The 19,274-nt window shown below is 45.9% G+C and overlaps 1 protein-coding gene across 1 annotated transcript; it reads right to left on the bottom strand.

The window, feature by feature from the left end:
- Positions 1 to 1,353: 1,353 nt before the first annotated feature.
- Positions 1,354 to 13,139, bottom strand: rest (RE1-silencing transcription factor). The gene is given in 8 exon segments (XM_034130703.1): positions 1,354 to 2,246; positions 2,277 to 3,639; positions 5,640 to 5,723; positions 6,059 to 6,219; positions 7,159 to 7,474; positions 7,477 to 7,694; positions 9,368 to 9,629; positions 13,013 to 13,139. Coding segments are annotated over 7 exon segments (3,105 nt in total). The 5' UTR covers positions 9,484 to 9,629; positions 13,013 to 13,139; the 3' UTR covers positions 1,354 to 1,399.
- Positions 13,140 to 19,274: the final 6,135 nt, after the last annotated feature.

Genomic DNA, 19,274 nt, shown 5'->3' with positions numbered 1-19,274 from the left:
GATGATGAAGGTGAGACAGCTGACGATGATGAAGGTGAGACAGCTGACGATGATGAAGGTGAGAGCAGAGAGCTTTGGTTTATATTGCACTGTATTATTGACACCTCATCACGACAGCAGATCCCTCCGCCTGTCTGATGGACATGGAGCAGCTGGTCCTCATCACGACAGCAGATCCCTCTGCCTGTCTGATGGACATGGAGCAGCTGGTCCTCATCACGACAGCAGATCAATCCGCCTGTCTGATGGACATGGAGCAGCTGGTCCTCATCACGACAGCAGATCAATCCGCCTGTCTGATGGACATGGAGCAGCTGGTCCTCATCACGACAGCAGATCACTCCGCCTGTCTGATGGACATGGAGCAGCTGGTCCTCATCACGCCAGCAGATCCCTCCGCCTGTCTGATGGACATGGAGCAGCTGATCCTCATCACAACAGCAGATCCCTCCGCCTGTCTGATGGACATGGAGCAGCTGATTGTCAAAGGCACTGCGTTTTAAATAAAACTATGATTTGATCCTTCAGTTATCTCATCTTAAGGTTTATAACTCAAACACACAGAGTTCAGAGCTGGTTCCAGATACACATGAAGACACAAGGTGAGATCTGAAGGACAACATGACGGAGAAGGTAAATAACAACAAGATTCAGAGGAAAACAAGTTAATCATTTCTGGAGAAAAACAAGTAAACTGAAATCGGACGAAAAAATTAATATATTTTTCCAGATTCTTTATTTTAAAATCTGAGTCTTCTCTCCTAAATTAATCAATTTAACCTCAGAGTTTCATCTCTGGGTGTGACCCTCCTTCCTCTGCTCTGTATCCTTCTCTGACCTAAAGCAGCCCTCACACACCTTGTAACATCTCAGTTAATCGTCAGGGGGATAACCCTCAAAAACAAAAAGCGTTTCTCAGCAATACAAAAATAATCTTTCTGAGTGTCCTAACATCACCTGTAACTCTCTCAGCCCTAACTGCGGTCTGTCTGAGGGAAGCAGGGAAACATGAGCCTGCCAGGCGGCGCTCAGGGACGCCCAGCAGGGGGAGATCCTCTTCATCAATTCACATTTAAACAAAGGAACTCTTAAAGAATAAGGCCTGGAAAATAAGGTGTTTTGGCACTTTGTGACTGGGGGGGGGTTCACCACGGATCGGTGAGTTCAGGGACTCCACCTGTCCGTTAATGTTCACAACCCTGTAACAACAGGAGCTTGACAGGAAAGTAGTCCCAGGTCAAGACAGGAAAGTAGTCCCAGGTCAAGACAGGAAAGTAGTCCCAGGTCAAGACAGGAAAGCAGTCCCAGGTCAAGACAGGAAAGTAGTCCCAGGTCAGAGTCCAGCTCACAGAGCTCACTGTTAATGGTCCAGATGACAGTCTTAAGGAGACGGAGGTCCTCAGGTCTGGGCCCTGGCGGTGCCGTCATGCATGTAGTACACGTTGACCAGGTGCCGGTTCAGGTGGCGCCGGTAGACCACCTCCAGGGGGAAGGTGCGGTCGCAGAAGATGCACAGGTGGCTCTTGAGCTCCGTGGGGGTGGGGATCTCGTCGGTGGGCGTCTCCGGGTCGTTGGCCATCTTTCCTGACCGGGCTCCGTTGAGTCCGGAGTCGTCGCTGCCCTCGGAGGCGCTGTCGCTGATGTCGCTGCCCCCCTCCTGGCTGCTGTGGACCCCCTCGTCCTCCTCTGCGTCCGAGGGTTTGCTGCGCGGGCCTGGAAGCACCAGAGAGGGCGGGGGGGGTTTAACGAACGTGGGCGCAGGGCGGTTTTCAGCCAGAGAAGGCGTGTCTTCACCGGAGCTGCAGGGGGGGGAAACCTCCATCTCCTCTGAGGTTTCTTTCAGAGGCTGTTCAGGAACTGGTGGAGGGGTTTCAACCGCTGAGACCTTCCTCTTCTTCTTCGCAGGGCTGGTTCCTGTCTCAGAAGATCTGGTTCCTGTCTTGGAGGGTCTGGTTCCTGTCAAGCGGGGCTCGGAGGATTTGATTTCTGCCTCGGAGGATTTGGTTTCTGTCTTGGAGGATGTGGTTTCTGTCTTGGAGGATGTGGTTCCTGTCAGGCAGGGCTCGGGGGATGTGGTTTCTGTCTTGGAGGATGTGGTTTCTGTCTTGGAGGATGTGGTTTCTGTCAGGCAGGGCTCGGGGGATGTGGTTTCTGTCTTGGAGGATGTGGTTCCTGTCAGGCAGGGCTCGGGGGATGTGGTTCCTGTCAGGCAGGGCTCGGGGGATGTGGTTTCTGTCTTGGAGGATGTGGTTTCTGTCAGGCAGGGCTCGGAGGATGTGGTTTCTGTCTTGGAGGATGTGGTTTCTGTCAGGCAGGGCTCGGGGGATGTGGTTTCTGTCTTGGAGGATGTGGTTCCTGTCAGGCAGGGCTCGGAGGATGTGGTTTCTGTCTTGGAGGATGTGGTTTCTGTCAGGCAGGGCTCGGAGGATGTGGTTTCTGTCTTGGAGGGTGTGGTTTCTGTCTTGGAGGGTGTGGTTTCTGTCTTGGAGGGTCTGGTTCCTGTCTTGGAGGATGAAGTCTTCTGGTCCTTCTCTGCCTTCACGGTTTGTTGAAGGTCTGAGGACTTCTTGGTCTTCTTGGTCTTCCTGGTGTTCCCAGGACTCGTCCCGTTGGACCCTCTTGGGGCCCGGGTCGTCTCGCTGGTCTTCTTGGTTTCTTCTGAAGCGGGTCTCTTCCCTCTCCGGGTCTTGGATGGAGTCTCAGACGAGGACTTCTTGGAGAGGTCCAGAGCTTCCACTGCCTTCCTCTTCCTGACCTTATGAGGTTCCTCAGGAGAGACTGCGCTCTGCTCAGGTTCTGGTTCCTCAGGAGAGACTGGGCTCTGCTCAGGTTCTTTAACTGGTTCTGGTTCCTCAGACTTCTTTGACGCAGACTTCCTCGGCTTACTGAGGCCTTTGTTCTCTTTCCCATTGTTCTTCTTCCTCTCAGGGATCCGCTCCTCTTCCTCCTCTGGTCTCTGTGGCTCTTCAGTTCCTGGAGCTTGGTCCTTGGTGGTGGTTTTCTCCACCGGCAGTTTCTTGACACGTCTCCTGACCTTCTCTGGGATGGGAGTCTCTGCCTCTAGAAGGTTCTTCTTCTGCCTTGTGACCTTCTTCTCTGGTTCCACCTTCCCCTTCAGAACCTTCTCTTTCTCAGGAGGGTTGGTGGATTTCTTCGGAGCCTTGTCCGGCACCTCGCTCTGCAGCGGTTGGTTGACGCTGGGCTTGATTGACAGATTGATGGGGCTCGACTCCACGTCCTCGTCCACGTCGTCCACGTCGTCCTCGTCGTCCACACCGGATGAATGGTCCATCTTGCCCGTTCTGGATTCAGCGTGTTCCTCGTTACCGTGTTTCTTGTTGCGCAGCTTGACCTTGGAGACGTCCAGCACCACTCCGCAGCCGGCGTGCCTGGACTTCAGGTGGTACTGCAGGTTGCACTTCTTGGAGGCGGCGTACTTGCAGAGCGGGCAGACGAACTGCCGCGGGTTGAGATGCAGCTCCACGTGCTTCTTGTAGTTGCTGCGGTCGGCGGTCTTGTACTCGCAGTACGGGCAGGACAGAGGCTTAGGTCCGTTGTGGACCTGCCGGGCGTGGCGGGTCACTTCGTGCTGGTTCGCCGCCAGGTAGTTACAAGTCTCACACTTGAAAGGACGCTCACCTGCACACAGGAAGTAAAGAGGAGGTCAAACAGGAAGTGATGTGAGGGTACAGGTGAGACAGCAGAGGGGTTCATGCAGCAGCATCTTCATGCAGTCATGCCTTCAGAACCTCTCATCTGATCACTACAGCACTATTTCACTTCTGATTCTGTCTGCATGTTTACAGACTCGTGCACTCACTGTCTCTGCAGCATTAGATTATTGTATTTATCTGACATGTATATATATATATATTACTCCATCTGCATTACTGCCAGTGTTGGGCAAGTTACTTTCAAAATGTAATACAGTACATATTACTTATTACTGTCTTTTTAAGTAATAAGTTAGATTACAATATTACTGTCTCTGAAATGTAATGAGTTAAACTACTTTTATATTACTTTTGAGTTACTTTCACCAAAATAACCGCAAAATAATGGCTAGGTATTTTAAATGCTAAAATGTAGTTTAGTGCAGCAACTGTGTAGGCCCTTAAGGCTACTAACAACTTTTATTACACGGCTTAGTTGAATACTCGATTCTGATTGGTCAATTCCGTTGCTAAGGAGGATCAAGAAAGAGAAAGGAAAAGAGGGTAAAAGACGTCAGATAAATGAACAGAAGAAGGCAGAGAGGAAGTAAACACTAACAGGAACACGGTGTGGGCTCTGCAGAGTTTAAGGACTTGTTAGTGGATCAGAAACTGTGAACAGAGTTGGACAGTGCTGCCGTAAAGTTGTTGTCGCAGTTCCAGCCGCTGGTGCGCCGTGGAACGGAGTTTTTTTTTTTTCTTAGCGGAAGAAATATGATCATTTTAAGTCAATAAAATCATTTCAATTAATATTGGGAGTCGATTCCTTAGTTTGTTTAGTATCTGGCCGTGTAGTAAGCGGGATAATGTGCAGGCGACTTGGTCCATTAATGGGGAAAAGAACACCGCTTCATGCTCATCAAGATCAGCCTGACCTGATTACGTAAACACCAGGTTTACTATTCCTATAATCTACCGGCAAGCCATTTTCTCTGGTGTCGGAATGGGGCGATGTTGGTGAATTCTTAAAAAAACAAAACAACATTAAATTTCGTGTTAAAAAATGTGTTGTACTACTGCGTTACTGAGAATTGTAAACGGTAGGATATTACCCACATTTCATTAGTAACCTGCGTTACATTCACTTGTGACAGCAAAAGTAATATACTACTAACTGTAACTACTCGTTACTTTTGTAACGCGTTACATACCAAAGCACCAACACTGATTACTGCACAGTGGTTTCCTCTATTCTATTGTTCTATGTTCATTCTGTCAGGCTTGCTTCAGTGGGGACACTCACACAGGTACACAACACACACAGGTACACAACACACACAGGTACACAACACACACAGGTACACAACACACACAGGTACACAACACACACAGGTACACAACACACACAGGTACACAACACACACAGGTACACAACACACACAGGTACACAACACAGGTACACAACACACACAGGTACACAACACACACAGGTACACAACACAGGTACACAACACAGGTACACAACACAACACAGGTACACACAGCATGTACTTGTACTGCGTGTCACGTTACCATGTTAATCCAACAGCGAGCGCTTCAGTGAGAGCAACACAGACATGTTAACAGTGAGAGAGAACACATGACCTCATCAGCAATCACATGATTCTCCTGCTGACTAATGCTAATACTGCTAACTAATGCTAACTAACACTAACTGCTACTACTAATGCTAATACTGCTAACTAATGCTAACTAACACTAACTGCTACTACTAATAAAATTACTACTATTGCTAACAACAACTACTGCTAACTAATGCTACAACTGCTAACAACAACTACTACTACTACTACTACTACTACTAATACTACTACTACTACTAACTGCTACTACTAATGCTAACAGCTACTACCAATGCTAACTGCTACTACTAATGCTAACAGCTACTACTAATGCTACTACTACACTAGAGTGTGGACCTCTTACCGGAGTGAGTCCTCATGTGGCGGGTCAGGTGGGTCTTCTGAGAACTGGAGTAATCGCAGTACAGACACAGGAAGGGACGCACACCTGTACGACACACACACAACATAGTTATCAAGACTCTGCTACGAAGGAAACAACACATCTTTATCTGAAAGCACTTTAAAACCTCCAGACCAAAATCTGTTCAGAGAAATACAGAAACCACACAGCTCAGCTCACACCGCAAGATACGCACAAAGCCATGTAGTATGCAGTATGTGTGAGTACCTGTGTGTGTGTGTGTATGTATGTATGTATGTATGTATGTATGTATGTATGTATGTATGTATGTGTGTATGTATGTGTGCGTGTGTGTATGTGTGTGTGTGTATGTGTGTGTGTGTGTGTGTGTGTGTGTGTGTGTGTGTGTGTGTGTGTACCTGTGTGTGTCCTGATGTGCTGGATGTAGTTGCTCTTGCGGTCAGAGAAGTATGAGCACTGGCTGCAGGTGTGCAGTTTGCTGGGGAAGTGATTCCTCAGGTGTTTCCTCCAGTGGTACTGACTGACCGTGGTGTAGGGACACAGCGTGCACTTGAACACCCTGCAGACACACAACACACACACTTAGTATAAACACCCTGTAGGGACACAGCACACACACTTAGTATAAAGACACAGCGTCTGCACGTCCTCTTTTGGGGCGTTCACACCAAGTTCTTTTCCCACAATAGTTCATGAGAACTCAGTTCATGAGAACTCTTTTAGTTCTGATGAACTAAAGCAGATCGCGTTCACACCGCAATGAGTTCCTGGGGGAGGATTAGGCAAATGAAGCCGCTGACGTCACTTCTTCTTCTTCTGCTTTGGGTTTACTGGCAGGCCGCAAACCACTTCACGGCGTATACTGCCACCCGGAGTCCCCGGCCGGAAGTCCCCGGAGTTGGGGAAGGCTTCAGTAGAAGCTGCTGGGACTCCCAGCAGCTTCTACTGAAGCCTTCCGAGTAAATCGCCAGAACGCCGACACCTCCTCATCTCCACTGCTCCCATGTTTTCTTTTGTGTTGCCATAAGTTAGTCTCGCTGCGTTTGTGCACTGGGCTAATGCTAATAATTCTAATGTGAGGATAATAAAATGGCAGCTTCACAAAACCTTTTGGGAGTTTTACGGGGCGTGGTTTGCAATCCGCCCAGCCAATCAGACATAGGAACCATTTTTACCCCCTTTTCAGTCCCTGCTCTCTAGCAGGGACTGAAAAGGGGGTAAAAATGGTTCTGATGAACTAATTTAGTTCAGGGGGCTTTTTGGTGTGAACGCAAATATATCTGAGTTCTGATGAACTATTGTGGGAAAAGTACTCCGGTGTGAACGCGCCTATTGAGTTCTCTTCCTGCCCCTGAACCCTCTCAGTGGTATCTGGGTGTAACTGAAGCTGATCAGGTGTGTCTCACCTGGTCAGCTTCAGTTAATATAATGTGGTGGTAATGTGTGTCTCACCTGGTCAGCTTCAGTTAATATAGTGTGGTGGTAATGTGTGTCTCACCTGTGGTCTTCGCCCTCCTTGCTGTGGTGCTTCAGGTGAGCGATGTAATGGTCGTATCTGTTGGTGTTGTATCCGCAGCGCTCACAGCGGATCAGCCCTTTGATGTCCCCCTCCCCCCCGCTCTCCCCCTCTCCCTCGGTGGTCTCTCCATCCCCCCCGGTCCCGCTCTCCCCCCTGCTGCGGCCCTCCACCCGGTCCACCACCCTCATCTTGCTCGCCCCGTGGGAGCCCAGGTGCTCCACGAACTCCCGCTCGCTCGAGGCCTGGAAGCGGCAGGGCTTGCAGTGGAAGGGCTTCTTCTTTTTGGTGCCATCCGGGGGGGGGGGCGGGGCTCTGGGAGAGGGCGGGGATCTGGTGGGGGGGTTTTGGGTACGACGGGGGGGCGGGACAGATCCTCAGCTTTCTCCTCAGCTTTCTCCTCAGCTTTGTCCCCGTTCTCCTCCGAGTCGTCTCCTGCCACCGCGGAGCTGATCCTGGGAGACTCAGGATATTCAACGATACACACCTCCCTGTGGTTCTGGTTATCATAGCTGTAGCTGAGCATCAAGAGAGCAGAATGTGGAGACAACAGTTAGTGTTTACTGGTTAGTGTTCTTGCACTATTGGGTTAACCCTAACCTTGAAAAAAAAGACTCGGACAGGACCAGTTCTCAGTAGCTGGTCTGTTCCTTGCTACCTACTACTACTACTACTACTACTACTACCAACTGACAACTACTACTAACAACAACTACTACTGACAACTACTACTGACAACTACTACTACTACTGACAACTACTACTGACAACAACTACTACTGACAACTACTACTACTACTACTGACAACTACTACTACTGACAACTACTACTATTACTACTGACAACTACTACTGACTACTACTGACAACTACTACTAACAACAACTACTACTGACAACTACTACTACTACTACTGACAACTACTACTGACAACTACTACTACTACTGACAACTACTACTGACAACTACTACTACTACTACTACTACTGACAACTACTACTACTGACAACTACTACTACTACTACTACTACTACTACTACTGACAACTACTACTGACAACTACTAACAACTACTACTACTACTACTGACAACTACTACTACTGACAACTACTACTATTACTACTGACAACTACTACTATTACTACTGACAACTACTACTACTGACAACTACTACTACTGACAACTACTACTGACAACGACAACTACTACTAACAACAACAACAACAACTACTACTACTGACAACTACTACTATTACTACTGACAACTACTACTGACAACTACTACTACTACTACTAACAACTACTACTACTACTACTGACAACTACTACTACTACTACTACTACTGACAACTACTACTACTGACAACTACTACTATTACTACTGACAACTACTAACAACTACTACTGACAACTACTACTACTGACAACTACTACTACTACTACTGACAACTACTACTACTGACAACTACTACTATTACTACTGACAACTACTACTGACAACTACTACTATTACTACTGACAACTACTACTGACAACTACTACTGACAACTACTACTACTGACAACTACTACTATTACTACTGACAACTACTACTGACAACTACTACTGACAACGACAACTACTACTACTACTACTAACAACTACTACTGACAACTACTACTATTACTACTGACAACTACTACTGACAACTACTACTACTGACAACTACTACTATTACTACTGACAACTACTACTGACTACTACTACTATTACTACTGACAACTACTACTGACTACTACTACTGACAACTACTGACAACGACTACTACTACTGACAACTACTACTGACAACTACTACTGACAACTACTACTAACAACAACAACAACAACTACTACTACTACTAGTAACAACAACAACAACTACTACTAACAACAACCAACAACTACTACTACTACTACTACTAACAACAAAAACAAAACAACTACTAACAACAACAACCAACTACTACTACTAACAACAACAACAACAACTAACAACTACTACTACTAACAACAACTACTACTAACAACAACAACAACAACAACTAACAACAACAACAACAACAACTAACAACTACTACTACTAACAACAAAAAAACAACTACTACTACTACTAACAACAACAACAACAACAACAACAACAACTACTACTACTAACAACCAGCAGCTCCCACCTGATGATGCTCTCCTCCTCGCTGTCGGAGTAGCTGCAGCCCACCGTCTTCAGCTCCATCATCTCCTTCTCCTCCTCGGCCCCCCCCTCCCCCGCCGCCACCACGTTGGCCAGCATCACCAGCTGGGGGGGGGGCAGCTCGCTGTGACCCCCGTCAGCAGGAAACACCAGCTGGGGGGGGGGGCAGCTCGCTGTGACCCCCGTCAGCAGGAAACACCGGGAACAGTGTCTGAGCGGCCATGTTGACTTCCTCAGGAGAGAAGCTGGGGACACAGAGAGGAAGAAACTGAATTAAAGGTCTCCTGTTATACTGTCTTTAGGCATATCAAAGCTCTCAGATATAAAAACATGTCTCTGAAGTGTCCTGCTCCAAACCCCAAACAGATCCTTGTAGCCCCCCCCCCCCCTCTCTTCCAGCTGTTACTAAGGACATGTCTCTGAAGTGTTCTGCTCCAAACCCCAAACAGATCCTTGTAGCCCCCCCCCCCTCTCTTCCAGCTGTTACTAAGGACATGTCTCTGAAGTGTTCTGCTCCAAACCCCAAACAGATCCTTATAGCCCCCCCCCCCCCCTCTCTTCCAGCTGTTACTAAGGACATGTCTCTGAAGTGTTCTGCTCCAAACCCCAAACAGATCCTTGTAGCCCCCCCCCCCCTCTCTTCCAGCTGTTACTAAGGACATGTCTCTGAAGTGCCCTGCTCCAAACCCCAAACAGATCCTTGTAGCCCCCCCCCCCTCTCTTCCAGCTGTTACTAAGGACATGTCTCTGAAGTGCCCTGCTCCAAACCCCAAACAGATCCTTGTAGCCCCCCCCCCCTCTCTTCCAGCTGTTACTAAGGACATGTCTCTGAAGTGCCCTGCTCCAAACCCCAAACAGATCCTTGTAGCCCCCCCCCCCTCTCTTCCAGCTGTTACTAAGGACATGTCTCTGAAGTGTTCTGCTCCAAACCCCAAACAGATCCTTGTAGCCCCCCCCCCCCTCTCTTCCAGCTGTTACTAAGGACATGTCTCTGAAGTGTTCTGCTCCTAACCCCAAACAGATCCTTATAGCCCCCCCCCCTCTCTTCCAGCTGTTACTAAGGACATGTCTCTGGGTCTGTAGCTTTAGAGAGAGAGATCTCATCAGGAGAACTCTCCCAGCAGAAACTCAGCTAAACGCTGCCGTGATGAAACTTCATATCATGTTCCAAACCACATCAAGGATTCTCTCTGAAACAGTATGGAGCTCAAACTCTTTCTCTCTCTCAGCTCCGTTGTTCCCCCATTTTAGAGATGTGGGTACGGAGGAAGAGAGGGGTTTATTTCCTGACACTTAGTGAGTCTCCTGACACACCGGGGACACATGGTGATGTAGAGAAGACATCACTTTGTGTCTTTTGCAGGATAGGAGACCTTTCAAAGCTTGTACCTAAGTACCCTTCTCGCATTACTCTCACTTGTAACAGAGTATTTGTACACCGTAGTATCAGTTAGGGCTGTGCAATTAATCGTATTTTAATCGCAATTACGATTTTGGCCTGCCACAATTACGAAAACAACATAATCGAAAAAAACAATTATTTTGCTTTGCTAGGTTGTGACAGTGCACTGCAACATATTTGATCTAATTAATTTTGGTCTCATTTATTTGTATTTATCATATTTATATATGTTTAGTAGCTTGTGGAAGTGCGCTCCAAAATATTTGTTGATCTTGTTTATTGGTATTTATTATTTTGATATTATTTATTTAAATGTATCATTTATTTTATTTATTTTTGTATTGGTTTTTCAGTTGCATTATACGTTCAGGGTAATCAACAGTTAAAAAGATACTGTTCAAATTATTATTTGTATTTGTTTTAAAGTTCAATAAATGGATTTTTTCAAAGTCAATGAATAACCGTATTTAATAATCGTGATATCAATTATTGACCCAAATAATCGTGATTATGATTTTTGCCATAATCGCACAGCCCTAGTATCAGTACTTCTACTCCAGTGAATAATCTGAGTACTTGGTTTGATGAGAGATTAAAAAGGGAAGATAAAACACCAGGTTTAAAACATGTTTTTACAACTCTGATTATAATCCTACCGAGTAAGAATAATACAGATTTGTATTATTGATCATTAATTACCTCACTGATAATCTACTATAACACGCCATCTATTAGTTAGTTACAGTGTTTCCCCTACCATTGTCTTGGAGGGGCGCTGGGCCCCGCCAACGGAGCCCCGCGTCACTTTTCACATTTGAACCCCCCCCCCTCTGCCTCATTTTGCTCAATTTGTAGCTCTGTTTTTGCAAGGGCAGATTCAGTGAGAACAGCACCATCTACTGGCCTGGCATATGTACTACAGCGTCTCCAGCGCTTTCGAACGGCAATGGCCGTGGCTGTCTCCTCCTGATTGGTGGAGTTGGCCCAATAGCCGTAGCGCCACAAGTTCAAATCTGGATCAGTTTTTATCAGATCCGTTGCAGCCCCTTTTTTAGAGATTTGGGTATGGAGGAAAATAGAGAGGGTTGTGTTTTCTGACACTTGGTGGGTTCCCTGGAACACCGGGGACACATATTCATGTATAAAAGACGTACAAAAGTGCATTTTGCATGATAGGTCCCCTTTAAATATAGACCTTAAAGGTGGGGTAGGTAATTTTGGAGAAACCAGCTCGAGTGCGCTAGAATTTGAAAATACACAACCGGAAAAGATCTGCCCCTCCTCCAACACACACGAACGCGCACATGACCAATGAGGGCACGAGATAAATGTGTGCACAGATGGAAGGCTGACAGGCAGGTAGGCCATCCAGTTATTTGAGCCGGGCCGGCTCAAATGATTGGTTGTACTTTTTACAGTATTACGGCTTCCACAGATGACATTTTTTATGGATTTTTTGTCAAAGCACTTAAAATATTCATTGCTATCGGGATGTTAAGAGCATTCCATGGAATATAACAAAAAGTGTATCTCGAGCCGGTTTCTCAAACTTACCTACCCCACCTTTAAGTAGAAGATGTTAGAGAAACAGATGTGGAAACTGTGAAGCGTGGCGGCCATTTTAGAGCAGCACCAGGCCGAGAGACAGCGACACACCCACACCCACAGTTTTTAAAGTGATTTAAAGTGGTTATAAAGAGTTTAAAGTGGTAATAAGGATATTTCAACTGAGTCTAAAGTGATTGTAAAGATATTTAAAGTGGTTCAGAGTGATTAAAAGTGGTTATAAAGAGTTTAAAGTGGTAATAAGGATATTTAAACTGAGTCTAAAGTGATTATAAAGTGATTAAAAGTGGTTAAAGTGACCGTGGTAATGACGGGTTTCTGTTAGCGGTGTTCTCCTTGGTCCTGGTCGGTTATTAAAAGTGTTAAAAAAGTGCGTATAAAGTGATGATATCGTGATTTAAAGTGGTATAAAGTGATGATATCGTGATTTAAAGTGGTCATACAGATCATAAAGTGAGTACACAGTGTTTCCGGAGTGACTTAAGGAGATTGAAGGGGATTGAAAGCGTGTTTGAAGCGTTTGAAGGTGTTGTTCTCTCCGTGGTCCTGATCAGCCCCGGACAGCGCCTTCCTCTCAGACTCCATTTTCCCTCAAACTCTCAACTACTTTCCGGGTCTGTTTCGCTCTAAAACAGCCCGGAACAAAGCCCTGAGACTCACCTTCAGCTCCGGGAGAATGTCCTCCTCTTTCTGTCCTCTTTCTGTCCTCTTCTGTCCTCTTTCCGTCCTCTTTCTGTCCAGTTTCGGGCTCTTTTTCCTCGACGAACAGCAGAAAGACAAGTGAAGAAGTTTCCGCAAATTCCTGCACACTGACGCAGGGCGGCTGACGTCATGACGTCGTCCCGGGAGCGAGCGGGCCAATAGGGAAGAGGATGAGGGCCACACGAGTTGGGATCACGTGATCAAAAGTTTTAAAACTAATTTAGAGTTAAAGGTGGGGTAGGTCATTTATTTCAGAAACACTTTTTGTTATTATCCATGGAATGCTCTTAACATCCCGATAGCAATGAATACATGAAAAGCTTTGACAATAAATACATGAAAACAAACATCTGTGGAAGCCGTGGCTCTGTAAAAAGCACGACCAATCATCTGCCTCGGCCCGCGGCAGATAACTGGATGGCCTACCTGCCTGACAGCCTTCCATCTGTGCACAAACTCATCTTGTGCACTCATTGGTCATGTGTGTGTTCGTGTGTGTTGGGGAGGGGCTCTGTGAGGAAGTCTGTACTTTCAAATTCTTGCGCACTCGAGCTGAGGCCTGGGGCCTATACTACGAAGCAAGATTTTCGTTTAGCAAGCTAACTTCAGGGGTTTCCGGTCCTACGAAGCTGGTTCACTTTTTAGCGGGCTAGATCTCCACGGTAACTTATCCTGGAACGTAGTCTGCTCCGAAGCAGGATAGGTTCCAGGATAAGAGATCATCAACTCAGTGAAAGCACCGCCTGCTGACCAATCAGAGCTCAGTGTGCGGAGGAAATACAGTTTAAACTGCCGTTGCAGGAAAGACGGCCGGCCAAAATCACCGACTGTGTGAATGTGAAAATGAATAGAATATCACCTCCCATCTTCAGAGCAATCTGACTATTAGCCTATAACTATTATACTATTATTATACTATTATGTTAAGAAAGCTTAATTAAATATCTGCCACAACATAAGTAACCGGATCAAAGTAACATTACGTAGCCTACAGTCCGCGGCACTGTGAGTGCAGACGTCGATGTGTCCCATTATCATTCATATCACATCATATCACATCATAATTTATCATATATTTCCTTATCTGAGTCAGCTTCTTGAGCCGTATCTGGCCGTGCAACACTCACAGTGTCACATACTGTATGCAGAAGTATTATTTTAAGCAACACTTTGGCCGTTTCTTTCGCGAGGATATTGGCTTCCAAGCCAATATTTCAAGGATGCTACGTCATCGAGTGCCGCCGAAGGACTGTTCCAATCTCCAGCATACTTGGAATTCCACCGAGGCCGCATCCTTGGTTTGGGGGAAATTTCGAGGCTACACATGGGTAGACTTCACGTCCTTAAAATCCCCACAATGCTTTGCACATGGACCAATTTCCCCAAATCTGTGGCGGAAGATGTAAGGCGGGGCCTCTCATATGACGCACACCTGCACACTTGCTAGCCTGTTCCACTCTTTGTTTTCCGAATGCCAGGAAGTATTCTTGCCTCGCTTCTGAAGCAAGATGCTCAGCTCGGCTGTGCTACCAAGCCAGCATCCTCGCGATTGAGAAACGGCCATTAAGTTGACGAAACACTCGAGTCAAATGTAATTAAAGTCAGATCGTGTCTTGGACGGGGCAGTGATTTCATAAACCTGTTAATGTACGCATTCAAACACTTTTTCTGTTACCAGCTGTATTCACCTTGCAGGTGCAGCTATGTGGCTTTGATCCTGGATAAAGTGTTTAAGTCATGGATGTTTAAAGTTTAACTTCTTCATATTTGACTCATATTAAAGTTCACTTTTCATTCAGGAAGTATGACGCTGCGCTGTCAGTACGCTTGTCCATGTTTGTGATTGGTCGAATGCTCCAGATACCACCCCTTTCATGTGAACGCGCACCTAACTAGATAGGACACGGCTGGCTTGCGATCGAGTTGATAACCAGCGTCGTAGGACAGTTTAGCGAGAGCGGGGGCCGTTCTCATTTCATCAAATTCCCCTCCTCGACTCCCCTCCTCGACTCCTATCCTCGAGACTTAGTCCCGCCCACAGGAGATGCGAGCGGAGGAGCCGAGGAGGGGAACCGAGGAGAGAGGAGGGGAGCCGAGGAGAGAGGAGGGGAACCGAGGAGAGAGGAGGGGAACCGAGGAGAGAGGAGGGGAAGCAGCAGGCGGTTAGAGAAATGAGAACTCCTCTCCTCTGAGCGGTCATTTTAAAGAGACGTCCATTAATGATGACAGGAGGCACAGCAGCCCTCTGTCTGATGGACAGATGTGTTCATGACGACTTATATATTTACTTTGATTCATTCACAGTGCGGTATAATGAGACAATAGGCTTGTTTGAGACAAGCGAGACCTGCGCAGACCTGCGCAATTGCGATCAACGTCTTGCTAGTGCGTTGCATGATGGTTAGTCATTGTGTCCGACTTGCTCTGGAGGCTCGCCTACATGAGACGTTGAAATCTCGCGGGACAAAGACGCCCGCAGACTTGAGAGCGAGGCACGGCGAGGCGGCGCAGTTTCTCTCCACGGGCTGCGGAAGCGAAATGCTTGATGGGAAACGACTCGCTGGTATCTCGAGCTGAGCGCTCATTGGTGGTTTTTACCCCGTGCTGGAGATGAAACTCTCCATTGGCTCGGCAAAAGTGTGTTGTTGTTTTGTGTCAGTTTTACGTCGCCACTTCCATTCACATTTTTCATCATTGTTCCACAATGTTTATCATCATGACATTAATATCTATATATTTTATACTATACTTGCACTGCTTACCGTTTTCATACTTTATATATCTTAGCATATTCATACAACACACTGTTAATACTAGGCTAGGCTACTGTGTATATAGTGTATTCATACCCCTCACTGTGTATTCATCATTCAATTCATTCTATATTTTATTCTGTAGATTGTGGACATTACTTTTCACTTTACTGCTTTTTGCACTCCTGGTTAGAAGCTAAACTGCATTTCGTTGTCTCAGTACCTATAATCTGTGCAATAACAATAAAGTTGAATCTAATCTTGAGCAGGAACAAATGTATTTACTTAGTACATATCTGACATTAACGATTAAACACATTTGTGCATGAAGAGAGAAACTTGCTCTGTCATAGGCCTACTGGGTCAGGCTACAAGGAAGTGGAGAGGAAAATATCACAAACAGAAAACTACAGGATTGCTGGGAATATACAAAGTTCCAGGGGCGTGGGTTTGGCTGGACGAGTAAGGAGAGAACGAGGGCATATGGAGTGGAGACCATAAAGTTTGCCAAAGCAAGCCCATTTAGCAGTGTTCCCCCATGGCTTTTCCCAGAAGCTAACATAGATGTGAGTTTCATAGAAAGGAAAAAACAGTGGCAAATAAATGAAGTGGGAATTAAAACGAATATGTACCTGAACAAAAAGTATTACAATTACCTCAAAATGTATACAGATGGATCTAAGAAGCAAGAATGCGTGGGGATAGGCGTGTATATACCAGAATTCAAAATATCAATCTCAAAACGAGTGTCACTTAACTTATCAGTTTATACAGCAGAAATACTCGCAGCAGTTATTGGGCTACAATGGGTTGAAGAAGTCAGATAGGGTGGTGATATGCACAGACTCACTATCTGCTTTGGAAAGCATACAGTCGACAATAACTGTTAGAGAATATTTCATTATTGAACTTAACCACTGCTTACTGAGACTTCAGAGGAGGGGAATAGATGTGTTATGCTGGGTGCCTGCACATGAGGGGGTTCAAGGGAATGAGCATGCTGATAAATTAGCAAAAGATGCGTTACAGAAGGAAATAGCAATACCAGTTTCACTTGGAAAAGGAGAAGGAAAAGCAATAATTAAGAAGGTATGGAAATATGGCAGAAAAGGTGGGAGGAAGATCAGAAAGGGAGGAGATACCACAAGTTACAGAAATCAGTCATAACAAAGATCTATACAGAAAGGAACAGACGGGAGGAGATCATCATCACTAGACTCAGATTGGATCATACAGGATTAAACGGCACAATGTTTATAATGGTAAAAAGCGAAGTTGAAGAATGCAGGGGGTGTGGAGTGAAAGAAAATGTGGAACACATCGTATTACACTGCAACATGTACAAAACAGAGAGGGAAAACCTAAGAGACAGGGTCAGAGAGGCAGGAAGGGAGTGGAGCCTGATGGGGACACTGGGGACAGAAGGTGAGGGGGTAAGAGCTACCAGGAAGGCCATTCTTAAATATTTGAATGAAACAGGATTGATTGGAAGAATTTAAAACAACGTAAATACATGGTATAATTCCACAAGTGGTGATAGGTTGATATGGTGATACACACTCTTGTACAGTAGGTGGCGGTATGCACCTTAAAGTTGTTTGCAATCCGCCAAAAACCGAGAGAAGAAGAAGAAGCCGACTCCGAGCTGTCCGACTTCAGGCGAGCTTTTTGAGACCTCCCCCGGCTGCAATCGGCTATTCTCGTCTACTTTCGAGGCGAGCCGCAGCTCGTCTCAAACAAGCCTAATACCAGGCTACAGATGCACGCACACACACACACACACACACACACACACACACACACACACACACACACACACACACACACACACACACACACACACACACACACACACACACACACACACACACACACACACACACACACATATATATTTATATAAATATATACAATTTCAGAATCAAACAGAGCACTCTCATAATAACGTAACACTATCAGAGACTGGATATATCCCCCCCCCTCTCCCCTCTCTGGTCGCTACAATGAGGAAAATAAATTACGGGCCAAAAGTTTTATTTACAAGTATTAAAAGTAGGCAGAGGACACCAAACCAACTGAGACCTGTCTGTCCGCTGCATCTACGCACACTTTGGGTGTTTCTCAATCGCGAGTACGCTTGCTTGGTAGCACATGTCTGCCGAGCATCTTGCTTCAGAAGCGAGTCAAGAATACTTCCTGGCATTCGGAAAACGAAGAGTGGAACACGCTAGCAAGTGTGCAGGTGTGCGTCATATGAGAGGCCCCGCCTTACATCTTCCGCCACAAATGTGGGGAAATTGGTCCGTGCGCAAAGCATTGTGGGGATTTTAAGACCGCGGAGTCTACTCATGTGCAGCCTCGATATTTCTCCAAACGGAGTACACCGGGGTTGCATTCGAATAGTCCATTTAGCTTAGGAACCTTCCTAACGGAGTGAAATGACCCGGAAGTCCCTCAGTGGCAGCCATGATAAGTGCCGTTCGAATTCTCTAAATTAAAAGGAAAGGAGGTTTCAAACTTCCTTTATAACCTCCTTTAGCCTAGGAACCACTGGACCTCCCTAACCGAAAGGAGAGGAGAAAATGCTGCCCCACAATGCCTTGCGGCCGCAGCATTTGCCGTCACACAACAGTCGGCCGTTCACGGAACAACCGATTATGAACGAGAAATGATATCATGAAAGTTACGGTGCTTATTAAGCATTTTAAAACGTATGTGGTAAGTTGCCAAAGTGCTTTGTTTTGAACGTTCATCAGTATTATAATCAAAAAGAGAAATATGAACGTTAGTTTTTACTGAAATGATCAAATAAAGTCAACATTTCACAGTCTTTACTGAGCTGTGTGGGGTTTGTTCAACTTTTAAAAGATGTTTGAATGGTGATATACACAGTGATAGATGTTAAGGACTAACGTTTATAATAAATACATTTGTATTGATTTTAAGATCTTTTCATACAATCATATGTATTGGGATCATTTGTATTAATGTGGACCGGAGGGAGAGGGTGACGAGCATAAGTTTCACTTTCCTTTTTTATTTCAATTTCAACTTTGGTCATGAAGAATATGTTTCTCTGTTGTCCCCGTTCATAAAGCATAAAACAACAGCATCAGAGCACGGTGCAGAGTCTCTAGATGAGTTTACAGTAGTCCCTCGTTCTTATTAAACATCCATGTTGTAGTCCGCTGTATAGAAAACTGTAGTTTCCATAGTTTCCCCACAGCAGCAGGCGCACATTTATGACCTCTGCTGGCGCATCATAAACACGTCGGATAGTGAAAGTGCAGTCGGATTCTCTAAAGTACCGCAGTCTCTTCTCCTAAATCCTTTTGAATTCTCCTATCCACTATCCCTTAACCCCATGACGTTTCACTCCGAGGTCAAGGAATAGACGATAGGGTTAGAACTTAGGAGCTGTTTTTTTGGAGTATTCGAACGCAACCCGGGCTCAGTAGATTTCCAAG

This window comes from Trematomus bernacchii, unplaced genomic scaffold, assembly GCF_902827165.1.
Source record: "Trematomus bernacchii unplaced genomic scaffold, fTreBer1.1, whole genome shotgun sequence".
In the NCBI taxonomy this organism is placed as follows: Eukaryota; Metazoa; Chordata; class Actinopteri; order Perciformes; family Nototheniidae; genus Trematomus; species Trematomus bernacchii.
This window is presented reverse-complemented; position numbering and strand designations above follow the sequence as displayed.